This window comes from Gymnoscopelus microlampas, assembly GCF_963454915.1.
Source record: "Gymnoscopelus microlampas genome assembly, chromosome: 13".
In the NCBI taxonomy this organism is placed as follows: domain Eukaryota; kingdom Metazoa; phylum Chordata; class Actinopteri; order Myctophiformes; family Myctophidae; genus Gymnoscopelus; species Gymnoscopelus microlampas.
In genome coordinates this window covers 13,374,696-13,389,276 of record NC_139950.1, presented here as the reverse complement: position 1 = coordinate 13,389,276, position 14,581 = coordinate 13,374,696, and the positions used below count along the sequence as shown (strand labels likewise).

General features: G+C 38.8%; 2 protein-coding genes across 2 annotated transcripts in view; both read left to right on the top strand.

Annotated features, from left to right (window-relative positions):
* LOC311058546 (erythroid membrane-associated protein-like) overlaps positions 1–414 on the top strand; it is a gene marked incomplete at both ends in the record, with an annotated part of 1,260 nt that extends 846 nt beyond the window's left edge. The window contains one exon of the mRNA XM_084076009.1: positions 1–414. This exon is cut by the window's left edge and continues 846 nt beyond it. Within this exon, the coding sequence (XP_083932135.1) occupies positions 1–414 (414 nt within the window).
* A 10,468-nt stretch (positions 415–10,882) lies between these two features.
* LOC311058545 (zinc finger protein RFP-like) lies at positions 10,883–12,822 on the top strand (the record flags this gene model as incomplete). Its single annotated transcript, XM_084076008.1, has 1 exon — positions 10,883–12,822. One exon carries the CDS (start codon positions 10,883–10,885, stop codon positions 12,368–12,370), a length of 1,488 nt encoding a protein of 495 aa, XP_083932134.1. The 3' UTR covers positions 12,371–12,822.
* Between the last annotated feature and the right edge of the window lie 1,759 nt (positions 12,823–14,581).

The window sequence follows — 14,581 nt, the reverse complement described above, 5'->3', positions numbered from 1 at the left end:
GGTGTCTCTGTCTTAGGAAAACAAAGCTACTCCTCAGGTAGATTTTACTATGAGGTTCAGGTTAAAGGGAAGACTCAGTGGGATTTAGGAGTGGCCAGAGAGTCCATCAACAGGAAGGGACAAGTCCCACTGGCACCCACCAATGGTTACTGGTCTATAGTGATGAGGAATGGAAATAAGTACGGGGCTGGTGCTGACACTGCTGTCTTCCTCCCTGTAAGAGAGGAGGTCCAGAAAGTGGGAGTGTTTGTGGATTGTGAGGAGAGGCTGGTCTCCTTTTATGATGTGGAGGCCAGAGTTCATCTCTACTCTTTCATTGGCTGCACTTTCACTGAGAAACTCTATCCATACTTCAGTCCAGGTCTTAATGATGGTGGTAAAAACTCTGCTCCTCTGATCATCTCTCCTGATTAGACAACTAAACCTCAACTTGATGAAATCTTAAAATTGCCAACATGCGCAAAAAATAACAGATTTACAAGCTATAAACAAGTTCTCGATCTACGTTGTTGAAGCATCTGCATTGGCATATATACTGTATGCTGTAAAAGAAATGTAATCAATTAAGTCAATTACATATACTGTTGCTGTCGGGCAGAAACCTCTTATCTCCATATTCTACCTTTTTGTTTTTTCGTAAATTAACGCCCTACTTGAACATACAGCGTTACACAAAAGCATGTGTAACGCTGTACGAGCGACGGGTTTTGAGCTTGTAGATCTGCTACTTTTGCTATTTTTGAATTTGAATCCTGAAAAGTAAGGTGTTTTGGACATATGGGTTTCCACCCGACTGAGACGATATATAGCAGAGAGAGAGAGAGAGAGAGAGAGAGAGAGAGAGAGAGAGAGAGAGAGAGAGAGAGAGAGAGAGAGAGACGATTCTGTGCCTATCGGTACATAACTCGGACGGCGCTGGGTAGGCTCAAGCGAACGTCGCAACGTCCAGCACCGCAAGAGACAGTATTAGAGTGTTCATAAATGATTTAGCTTAATTTTTTATTTTCTGTGTGTGAGACAGTTGAAATTGTGTCTAAATTGCTTTCTTGTTATGACTTGTATGTTTTATTTTATTGCATTCCAGTTGAAGTTGAACTCAACATTTTCATTAATTAATATGCACAAATACTGTCTATCAAGAATAATAACAATGTTTTATTGATGCAATTTCTATAAAACTGTTCATTGAAAATAGTGAATGTAAAGATTCTGATGTTAATGATTGGTTCTTTCATGTAGCTGTCTGCTATCAATTATAGAAGATGGAAAATGTGATTCTTCAAAATAAATCAGCAATTGTAATTATGTGCAAATTCCTAATTTAATTTTACTCACTTTATAGTGTTTGGAGTGCAAGAAGAAGAAAAAAATAAAAGTGTGGCGTTCTCATATCATCATCCACTTTCATATTGCCATTAGAGATTAATACAGTAAGTACCATGACAATGGTGTGTCTGTGGTCTCCTGCAACATAAAGCATAATAGGCTGATCAGTTTGCTAAATTATGGTCACATTTGCAGAAATGACAAACTCTGACGGACATAATTGTGCGTTCGGAAATTACGCACCGGAGCACACTCGCCTATTAGTTTGTATTGGCCAGTGCACTCAGTGCTGTATTTTCGAACGCACCTAATAATAATTCTTCAGCTCTGAATATGTTAACTAAAAACACACACAAAAAAGTTTAAAATTGCATCATGTCATAAAGCTTAGTTATGCATCCTCACTTCATAAACAAGCAATAAATAAAAGACATATTAATTCATATGTTTTAAATGTTAAATGTTGGGCACATAAACATTGATTTTGTATGAAGAACAAGGCATTCTAATAACACCTACGCATGTTTTGTTCCACATACGAGTGCAAAACAGCAGAAGTGAGTTTGTGTATAAATACCGAACAACAATCTCGTATTTGAGCTTTAGTATAAAATCTAATCTGAATGTACGTGTGCTTCGTGAATGAGGCCCAGTGTTATTTTTTAACAATGAAGTAAATGTCCTCACATTCAAGGATGTGGTCGATATGATTACCCTATTATTTGTATCTGCACATTTAACAATGATTACACATGCAGTTCTATCAGTACGCAGTAATACCACACAGATTTGATTTAACTTTCATAGCAATTAACTTAGTATTGTATATAAGGCTTTCTGTCACATATTACAGTTCTTAAATTATCCATTAATTATGTTCTGACCCACCATCTAATGGCTCAGAAAGAAAATCGGCCCTGAGGCCGGAGCTAACTTTTCAAGTGTATAATACCATTTCTAATGTATAGTCTACTGTCTGAATGAATGTGTCTAATGTATAGTCTACTGTCTGAATGGATGTGTCTAATGTATAGTCTACTGAATGAATGTGTGTAATGTATAGTCTACTGTCTAAATGGATGTCATGAATATCATTCAATGATAAAAAAGACACACATCTCATAAGGTGTAGCTTCAACTCTTATGAAGACTTGTTTCACAATCCTCATAACCTGCAGTGAATGTTGACAGGGCCTTGGTGACTCTCTTTTACACACACACACACACACACACACACACACACACACACACACACACACACACACACACACACACACACACACACACACACACACACACACACACACACACACACACACACACACACACACAGCTTCTAATATACATGCATTCTACTATATATTTCTCTTTTTTTAAATAGATTTTAAAAACAAATATTTTGATGTAATTTCAACAAATGAAGAAACGTATGATGACAGCAGCCAGAAAAAAGGGCACTTTTCAAATCTAAAGGCAAAGGGACAGAGGCTCTTTCCTCCCTTGGGAATATGTGCACACATGCAAACCAAGGAGATCAATCTGAACATGTCACTATAGGCACCTGGGTTCTACCAGAATATTGGTAGAAAGATAACAAGAGGATGAGTGGAGGAGAGGAAGGGAATGAGAAGGAGATGGACAGAGAAGAGTTGATGACGTGAAGGGTTAACTTAACATTACAGTTCAAGGAGGAGTTTCTCAGTGAATCTAAAGTGAAAGTAAAATTGGGATGGTCGTGTGGCAGCACAGTGAGCGCACACATTCTCTGACTATTCAACATAACTTTTACACAGAAAGACAGGTGAGTAGCCTACAACAAATAATCATATGTTATTCACTAACAGAGATTTTTTTTAATTACCTGCTCTGCTGTGATACGTAACCTTATGTACAGGTTTATGTACAGTAGGGCAGCTGAGTCAGTAAATGACATCATTGCTGTCATAACGGACCCGGTTCTCATCTAGACTGTGGAACCATTGGCGCACATGTTTGTAGGCCTCAGAAACTGAACAAACGTGGGCTATAAATGCATTTTTCTTTTCTTTTCTGTTATTTTATTGTGTTTTTTTTAAATTCTCTAGTCTATTGTACATAGACGCGCTTAAGACTAGACAGTGACGGTGGTTTGTGTTTGTAAACATTAACTTATTTGCCGACTACATAGTGATCAGTGCTCACTGCACATGTGTGGCTGGTCTATGAGAAATAGACCAAAAAAAAAAAATTTGGGGTACCCCTCCCGGAGGTAGGACCAAACACAACATAGTTTTTCCTCATCTCTAAGGCCTCCCATACATGAAATGGATTGTTGTATAAAAATATTTTACTGCAAAAGTGGTGAAATTGATATATAAAGTTATACACCCTAAACTAAAAATAAAGCCTGTCCGTCTGGGCGTTGAGGCAAACTCATGTAGATTCACAATGGAAGCTCTGATAGGTTTAAAACTTGGCATACTTGAAGCCATGACTTCCTTCTACATTTAATACCAAATGTCAATATCTGAATGTAACTAGGAGATACAGTCATTTGAACACATACTTACAATAGGCGGAAATATAAATCTAAAGAAATGTTTTCTTTACTTTGTAGTGATTCTGACATGGTTTGTCTGACATAGCAAGACATGTTATGTCTTGTTGGAAAGGTGTGTTTCTACTGAATCCAGCAATACCAATTATGCAATAGCTGTAATACTCATGGAGCTATGCCACTAAACGTATATGGTGTCCCAAATGGGGAAAACATGAAACTATCTATAATATACAGTATCACACCGATTAGTTTTATTTATTTGATGCTCAAAGTTATCCTCATAACAGCAAGTCATTCAGTTATGTAGAGTTTATACAATTTAACATATTTGGTTACAGTAAAGTTATACTACAGTATTGGGCTCCACCTGCTATCGTATTGCCTACATGGGCTTCTTCATAAACTTACAGGTAAATCATTGCAAATATTTTGGAATGTGAAAAGATGAGAAGGACCTTGCCAAATCAAGTAGTTAGGTAGGGTAAGTGATTTGCAATTATTCAAATAATTGCAAAATGGGTCTATGTTCTGATAGTACTCGTTACTATAGAGTGTCCTGTCCATATAAGGAGTCTCCCATGTCTCTCCAGCTCTTTATTAAACAGAAAATGCATTTACAGAGCTCTCTCCTGATTGGCTCAAATGTTGTCACCTACCTGAAAATGTACTATATTCTGTTTACTAAAGAGCTGGAGAGGCCCTGTGACCGAACAAACACTCTGTAGAAATGATTACTATCAGAATATAGTACTTTCACCTTTTAACAAAAAAAACAAAATCAATATCACTTACCCGACCTTTAATCAGCTAGCTGAAGAGTGACCTAGCTTAAAGTTTCATAAAGTGTTACAGAGCATGTCATTGACACATGAACATTGACAATAGCAGAACCCTGACTCTGTTTCACAAGAATGGAATAGAGCCTTAATTAGTATCACTGGCAACAATATGGTTACTGTACATAGAGCCTAACAGACAGTAGTGTACGTACAACATAGATACTGTGCAAATTCTGAAGTGTATCTTTTTAATTTTACCGGAATGGAGTGTGATGTATAAACATTGGATCCAAATCTTTGTATCATCTGTGGTAAACATTTAGAAAAAGGAAAGAAACAAGATCCATATGTCAAAAAGCACACGAAGGCCTTCAACAGAGAGATGATGATGTTCATACAGTACAACCCTGTCTACATATACAGATGATAAACTTTCCTTCAAAATAAAGGTAGTATATCTTATCATGTATCATGATAGAGCAAACTACTCCAGTAAGACCAACAATAATGAGCAGTTGCAAATGTTGATAGTGAGAGCATACCTGCACCAGTCTCCTCAAGAAGACTGAGTAGGGTTGATACAACATTGTTTATAACATACAAAAAGATTGTTTCATTTGTGGAAAGGCCAGTACAAGACCAGAACATCTGACAACCATTATGACCGGTACAGGTAAGAGTACCAGAGACAAGGTCCATCATGTAGCATCAGAATGATTGATTAAGTTGTACATCATCGGGTGCTCTTGTATGCAGATCTCTTTGAGTATGATGCCAAATATCATAAAACCTGCCTTAAACACTACATCTCTAAACGAAATATAGCAGCTTCCAGATGATAAAAGAAAAAGAACAGCAGACCAGTATCTATAACAAAGCCTTTATTAAACTCACTTAAGTCATTGACAAAAATGTTCTCTAAAATAATTAAAGTGATGACACTAAACTAAGAGTTATGATGACATACTGAATTAAGACACTGAGGTCTGAGGTAGAAGATGAGATGTGCCAATACACACAAAATGAAGATCCTGGCAACTGAAGGAAAAGCTCATACAGCATTACAATTTGCAGAACGAGCTGGAAAGTCTTATGTGGTATGCTCTGAAGGTGTACCCATGGTACAGTATGCAATGAGAGAAGCTATAATATCTCCAAGAAAAAACAGAAGAGACAGAAGACTGTGAAACACAACAGCCAAGTCAAGATCTCCTTGAGAGGCAAATACTACAAGAGCTGCAGATACAGTATGTTGAGAAAAAGCATGGACCAGTGTGTTTAGTACGTCATCATAACTCTCAGTCAAGAAGTTTTGTGTCATCACTTTAATCTCTTCAGAGAAAACAGTTTTGTCAATGACTTCAGTGAGCTTGATAAAAACTTTGTCAAAGATACTGGTCTGGTGTTCTGATTATTTTATTTTATTTTTGTCTGGCAGCTGCATTTTGTTTAAAGATGTTGTGTTTTAAGGCAGCTTTATGATATCTGGCATCATACACAATGAGATACGGGTATGAGAGCAACCGATGATAAACAACTTCATCAACCTTTCTGATGCTGCATGACGGACCAATTGTCTCTGGTACTCTTACTGTACCAGTAATAATAGCTGTCAGATGTTCTGGTCTTGTTCTGGCCTTCCCACACATGAAACAATCTTTCCATAATGTTAATAATGTTGTAAGAACCGCAGTCTTCTTGATGAGATGGTGCAGGTATTGTTTGATCTACATGATAAGATATACTACCTTTATTGTTGAAAGAAAGTATGTAATCTGTATATAAAGACAGGGTTTTATGAACATCATCGTCTGTCTGTTGAGCAACATTTAGTATGAATTGAAGGTCTTCTGCTATGGGCTTTTTGACATTATGGATCTTGCTTCTTTACTTTGTCTAAATGTTTACCACAGATGATATAACAATTTGGATCCAACGTTTGTTCATCACACTACATTCTGTAAATACCCTAACCCAAAAGTTCTGTTAGGTACTGTACTGGGTACTGTACTGTTAGGCTCTATAGTAACCATATTGTTGCCAGTGATACTAATTAAGGCTCTGTTCCATTCTGGTGAAAAAAAGTCAGGGTGCTGCTATTGCCAATGTAGGATGGGAGTAGATAAATTGTCTGCTTCGGGATGAATATGGAATATGGATTATTTGGATCGATTTAGACCCCCCCCCCCCCCCCCCGGTTCTTCCTCCGGTGGCTACAATGTGGGGAAGACCCCCCCCCATGGACACCTGTTATTATGACTCTGGGTCGGAACCCAATCAAGGACGTCTCCCACAGCCTCACAACTCGCTGTGTTATCGCTCTGACACCAGTGCACGAGATAACTAGACTGGGTGAAACACCAAGGTCAAACTTCAGGCCTGCTCTCTCCACACACGAACACATGGTTCTCATGAATTTGATATAACCCGCACACACACACGCCTTCGCTTCCTCGAACCCGCTCCTCCCCGCCCCCCTGCTCCTCCCCCCCTGGGCTCCTTTTTTTTCGCTCCCCTCACGCACTGCCCCCCCTTAGAGGCAGGGCGTGAGAGTAGTGCTTTTTTGCCCATCCCACCCCCCCAACCCCGCCCCCCCACAATTCTTGCAATGAGGGAACGGGCAACCCGCCCAAGATAGCGCCGCCCATGGCTGCTGTGGTGTTGGGGAGTGTTGTTTCTGTCTGTTGTAAACTGTGCTCAGCTGTACCAAATCAAATTCCTAACATGTTCACATGTCATGGCAATAAAGTCTTCTGATGAGGCTGGACACTAAATGGAACTTTAAAGAAATAGTTCAGCCACAAAATGACAGTTTTGTGTGTAATTGAGTCATTTTTTGGGTGAACTACTCCTTTAAGCTAGGTCACTTTCCAGCTAGCGAATTAGCTACTTGATTTAGCAAGGTCATTCTCGTCTTTTCACATTTCAAAATATTTGCAATGATACCTGTCAGTTTATGAAGAAAGAAACCCATAGGCAATAAGATACAGGTAGAGCAGTAGTACAGTAGTAAAACTTGACTGTAACCAAATATGTTACATGATATAAACTCTACAGAATTGACGTTATGAGGATAACTTTGAGCATCAAATGGTTGTAGCTTGGCTTTCCTCAGCCAGATTTGTTAAATAATTGTTAGTAGTTGTACTGTAGGCCTGCATTTTTCTCTGCATTGTTGAAGTTGCATATGTTTTATAAATATTTTAACAATTTCACATTTTCTCAAGTTTTGGACATTTCTTACATTTTAGGGACGTGTTAATGTGTTTCCACCCTTGATAAGTGAATTGAAAATAAAACTAATCGGTGTGAGGCCTACTGTAGATTTCCAAATGATGTTACGACACCCTGTCTAGGGTAGGGGAGGTGACATAATAATGGAGGACAAAGTCGCTTTCAAAAATGAATTGATTTTATTTTCCTTTTTTTATGCAGAGATTTCAAACTCTTTTTGTCTTTTTTTCACCAGTGCCAAAGAACTTCAGGGTGCCGGTTTACATTTGTAAAAAGGCTAACTAATAAAGAAAATTACCCCTAACCTAAACCTAACAAAAGAAAAATATACATTTACTAAACTTACTTACCTAACTAAAGAATGTACAAAAACAAAGTGGTAAAACCAAACAAAAGGACCAAACTACCCTACAAGGCGAGTGAATAGATAAATACAATTATTAAATGGAAATGGACAAATATATACAAGATAATTCTTAACTCAAAATAATACTGGGCAAAAAGCAACAAGTTTAACTATAATGAAATTATAGATTAAACCAAGAAACTGAAATAAGTATAACTGAAGAGCAAACAAAAGTAGCTAAAGAACAAACAAAATAACTGATTGAATCAAAAGTCACTGATGGACAAATGAACAAACAGAAGGCAAAGAGAACAGAACACAACACAACAGAACAGAATCAGATCAGATCAGGCTACATGGGTTCGGGGAGACAGAGGGATTGAATCTCTGCAGCTCTTTCAAATGAGAGCAACCAGTCCCCATGACAGACAGAGCAGAATGAGCTTTTGTAGGTGAGCTTCAGAGAACAGCCAGCCCTGGCTAGGGCGGAGACAAAGGGACGACGAATGGGAGCAGGAGAACAGGGCCAGAGGCTGGACCTGTCAATCTGGACAGCTGGAAGTCAATCACTCACTCACTCATACCAGCACCACACCCTGGGGGTCATGTTCTCCCCATTTGGGACACCATATACGTTAGTGGCATAGCTCGATGAGTATTAAAGCTATTTCTACACAATTGGTATTGCTGGATTCAGTAGAACCACACCTTTCCAACAAGACATCGTATGTCCTGTTATGACAATCCATGTCAAAACACTACAAAGTAAAGAAAACATTTCTTTAGATTTACATTTCTGCTTATTGTAAGTATGTGTTCAAATGACTGTATCTCCTAGTTACATTCAGATATTGACATTTGGCCTTTTCTAGAATGTAGAAGGAAGTCCTGGCTTCAAGTATGCCAAGTTTTAAACCTATCAGAGCTTCCATTGTGAATCTACATGAGTTTATATGCCTCAACCCCCAGACGGACAGGCTTTATTTTTAGTTTGGGGTGTATAACTTTTTATATCAATTTCACCACTTTTGCAGTAAAATATTTTTATACAACAATCCATTTCATGTATGGGAGGCCTTAGAGATGAGGAAAAACTATGTTGTGTTTGGTCCTACCTCCGGGAGGGGTATCTCGAAAACTAAAGCCCTTTTTGGCTGTTTGTCACAGGCCTAAAAGCTGTTCACATGTCACAGCTCTTCTCTTCAAGATTGAATACAGTGTGAGGCTAACAATGTATTCAAGAGAAGAGACTATGGCTTGGATCTCAGCTGTACCACACAAAGATTTAACGTTCAACAACCTGCCCAAATACAGCCGTGTTTGTTCACGTCATTTTCTCAAAGGTACATTTTTACCAAAAACATGAAACTGCTATTTTGTCTCTGCTAACTAAAAGTAACTAGGTAATGTAACTAGACTAGGATAGCCTAGTGCGGTCCAGAGTGTTATTGACTTTTTTCTCTCTATAATGCTCTGACAGGCGCGCTGCTACTACCGTGTGAGGTCTCCAACTTTAATAAAAAAATAAACAAAACTATTTCACTATTCACCGAAACAAAGGCAGTTTTGTGTTATTGAAAGTTGCGGTGAGTAGCAAAATAGCTTTGTTTATTTTTATTAAAGTTGGAGACCTCGCATGGTAGTGGATGTTCGGTCTATGAACAGAGCAGCGCGCCTGTCAGTGCGTTAGAGACGACAAAAAAGTCACTAACACTCTGGACCATCCTAGTTACATTACCTAGTTTCTTTCAGTTAGCAGAGACAAAATAGCTTCATATTTTCATATTTTTGGTAAAAAAAAATACCTTTGAGAAAGTGAAGTGAACAAACACGGCTGTACTTGGGCAGGTTGTTGAACGTTAATTATGTGCGTCGTACAGCTGAGATCCAAGCCATACTACATCTATTTGAGCTCTGTGATGTTGCCTCCATGCTGGAAAGCTGACAAATTGTACTGCTTTATCTACCACATTACCTCGACCCGACCTGCTATGGCACTTATGAAATGAGCATGTCCTCACCATTGTGACTGTGAGTTTAAAAAACAAACACGGTCGGGTCATTGTTTACAAGCTGTTTATGTACCCTCGGACCCCAACCCTCCAGCCCCCAAAATGGCCGCCGCTACCAAGTTACACATGTTGACGCTCCGGATATGATTTTTTGGTACACCCTATAGGTGACAAAATGTCAGCCAATCAGGAGAGAGCGCCCATTTATCAGCTTCATTTGTATAGTGTTCCAGTTCCATTTTGTCTGCTCATTTCTTTCTATCATTACTTCCTATTTCACTTGTTAACTCTGTATCCTGACTGAGTTCTCTATCCGGATTGGATAAAATTGGTATCCTGACCTGAAAATGAGTTGGAGACACATGGAGACTCCTGTTACTGAACAAACACTCTATAGCGATGAGTACTATCAGAAAATAGAGCTATTTAACACTTATTTTAACCTTTATTAAACTGTGTCCAGAAATGATTTTCCCCTATTTTCATATTTCTTGATATCTTTGGTAAAAAAAGAAACACAGTGATGTAACATTCAACATTGCTCTGTTCCAAAACAATCCTGATAAGTTTGATTCATAACCATTAAGCTGTGAGAAGTATCATTCAAGAACTACATTTCTTTCACTTTTATTTTCAGTGTGTTGAAATGGCGTGTGCCGGCAGTCTCCTGTCTGAAGAGCAGTTCCTGTGTTCCATCTGTCTGGATGTGTTCACTGATCCAATCACCACTCCATGTGGACACAACTACTGCAAAACCTGTATCACACATTACTGGGACACTAGTGATTTGTGTCAGTGTCCGCTATGTAAAGAAACCCTCAATAAGAGACCAGCATTATCTGTTAATAAAGTCCTCTCCGAGATGGCTGATCAGTTCAGGAAGTCAAAGCAGCTGAAAACAACTTCAGCCACAAGCCAAGAAACTGCTAAATCAGATGAAGTCTCCTGTGATATATGTTCTGAGAACAAGAACCAGGCCCTGGAGTCCTGCCTGGTGTATCTGTCTTACTACTGTGAGACTCACCTATGTGTTTGTAATTACAAGTTACATCAAATTGTATCTATGAAAGAGGCTTATAAAGGAAAAAAGGCTGAGCTGAGAAAGACAGAGGCTGAAGTTCAGCAGATGATCCAGGAGAAACAACTGAAGATTCAGGAGGTCAAACACTCAGTAGAGGTCAGCAAGAAAGACGCAGACAGAGACATAGCAGACAGTGTGCAGGTCTTCACTGCTCTGATAAGCTGTATTGAGAGAAGCCAGGCTGAGGTAATCGATGTGATTGAAGAAAAGCAGAAAACAACAGAGAAACAGGCTGAAGGCCTTCTTAAAGAGCTGCAACAAGAAATCACTGAGTTAAAGAAGAGAAGCTCTGAGCTGAAGCAGCTCTCACTCACTGAAGATCACCTCCACCTCCTCCAGAACTTCACATCCATCAGCACCCCTCCACCCGCCAAGGGCTGGACAGAGGTCAGTGTCAATCACTCTCCATATCTGGGGACTGTGCGAACAGCTGTGGCTCAGCTGAAGAAGACACTCAGTCAAGTGATGCGTGATGCTGAGCTGAGGAGGATCCAGCAATATGCACTGGATGTAACTCTGGACCCTGATACAGCACACTGCAGGCTCATCCTGTCTCCTGATGGAAAACAAGTGAGTCATGGAGATGTGAAGAAGAATGTTCCAGACAACAAAGACAGATTCTCCCCTCGTGTCTCTGTGTTAGGAAAACACACTTTCTCCTCAGGAAGATTTTACTATGAGGTTCAGGTTAAAGGGAAGACAGACTGGTCTTTAGGAGTGGCCAGAGAGTCCATCAACAGGAAGGGACAAATCCCACTGGCACCCAACGACGGTTACTGGTCTATAGTGTTGAGGAATGGAAATGAGTATTGTGCTGCTGCTGACCCTGCTGTCCTCCTCCCTGTAAGAAAGAAGCTCCAGAAAGTGGGAGTGTTTGTGGATTATGAGGAGGGGCTGGTCTCCTTTTATGATGTAGAGACCAGAGTTCATCTCTACTCTTTCACTGGCTGCACCTTCACTGAGAAACTCTATCCATACTTCAGTCCCAGTACGAATAATGGTGGTATAAACTCTGCTCCTCTGATCATCTCTCCTGTCAGTCACACTGATTAGACTACTAAACCTCAGCTTGATGAAAGCTTTTGTTTTAGTTTAATTCAAATAAAGTAAATGTAAGGTTAATGTACAGGTTCATTTTCAGTCAACTGTCAGTTCAAATCAAGCCATTTCATTTAATATGATTGCCTTCCCCAGTAACCAGTGTTATTACAATTGCCAAAAGAGTAATAAGATTACAGTTATTAATCCAAGTAACTTTGAGTTACTAACTTACAATGAACGTGATTAGTTTCTGACCAAGATAGATATTAAACCTACAATATATACTCCGTAGTAGGAGGTTGTCACATGCACAAAAAAAGAACAGATTTACAAGCTATATACGAGTTCTCGATCTAATTTGTTGAAGCATCTGCAATGGCATCTTTTATTAAAGATAGTTATTGTTCCAATAATATGCAATAAAACAGTTAAAGGGGCTGTTATGTTTTTAAAAAAATGTAATCAATTAAGTCAATTATATATATTGTTGTCGGGCAGAAACCTCTTATCTCCATATTCTACCGTCTTGTTTTTTTAATATATATATATATATATATATATATATATATATATATATTCATGTATATATATACATATATACATGAAAATTGTGAATGAAAAACTCTGATGCTAATGATTGGTTCTTTTATGTAGCTGTGTTTTATCAATAATAGAAGATGGACATTTTTATTCTTCAAAATAAATCAGCAAGTGTAATTATATGCAAATTCCTGTGTGTGCACTCATTTAATTTGACTCACTTTATAGTGTTTGGAGTGCAAGAAGAAGAAGAAAAAAATAAAAGTGTGGTGTTCTCATGTCATCAACCACTTTCATATTACTATTAGAGATTAATACAGTAAGTACCATGACAAATATGTGGTCTGCTGCAACATAAAGCAGAATAGGCTGATCAGTTTGCTAAATTATGGTCACATTTGCAGCAATGACAAACTCTGACGGACATAATAATTGTTCAGCTCTGAATGCGTTAACTAAAAACACATACAAATAGGTTTAAAATTGCATCATGTCATAAAGCCTAGTTATGCATCCTGACTTAAAAAACAAGCAATAATGTTTTTCTTATTTTTTAAATGTTTATATGTTGGGCATATAAACAATGATTTTGTATGAAGAACAAGGCATTCTAATAACACCTACGCATGTTTTGTTCCACATACGAGTGCCCAACAGCAGGCGTGAGTTTGTGTGTAAATACCGAACAACAATCTCGTATTTGAGCTTTAGTATAAAATCTAATCTGAATACGTATGCTTCGTGAATGAGGCCCAGTGTTATTTTTTAAATCTTTTGAATTAACTAAATATTTATCTGCAATTGTAACAATGATTACACATGCAGTTCAACGTAAAAGAAGACTTTACCGCACAAAATGAATGCAATGATATTTATTGATGAATACAGATGATGACATGAATGCAGTAGTATTTATGAATAATGCAATTATATTTGATAAGTTGGAACACTTTGGCGCGGGCCCCATCGCAGGAGAAGATCAGATCCTGCCTGCTGAAGGCAGGGGGCTCATCATGAGCCCACCCCCTGTAGATAGGGCCAACCTGGTGGTGCCTGCTGCTTGGGGCGGTGTCGGGGAGGTGGTGGGTGACCTGAACAGAGAGCATGAGTATGAGTGAGACAAGGAAGGAGGAGGAGTCATTTTAAAGGGACCCTGTCAATCAGCGCAGCTGATCTGATTGGAGCAGGACCAAAGAGGTGATAGGTGAGGAATGTAATGAAAGACAGTTCGCTCAGTCTCTAAGTTGAACCTTGGCATAAACGTCCATTTCTATCAGTATGCAATCATAACCACACAAATGTTATTTACTAACTTTCATAGCAATGAACTTAGTATTGTATATAAATAAGGCTTTCCTTCACATGTTACAGTTCTTAAATTAGCCATTAATTATGTTCTGTTCCACCATCTAATGGCTCAGAAAGAAAATTGCCCGCGAGGCCGGAGCTAACTTTTCAAGTGTATAAAACTGTGTCTAATGTAGTATAGTCTACTGTCTGAATGGATGTGGTGTCTAATGCATAGGTGTAGCATAGGTGTAGCAGTTCCTTAGTGACTCTCTTACACGCAAGCAGGCAGGCAGGCAGGCAGGCGCACGCGCACACACACACACACACACACACACACACACACACACACACACACACACACACACACACACACACACACACACACACACACAC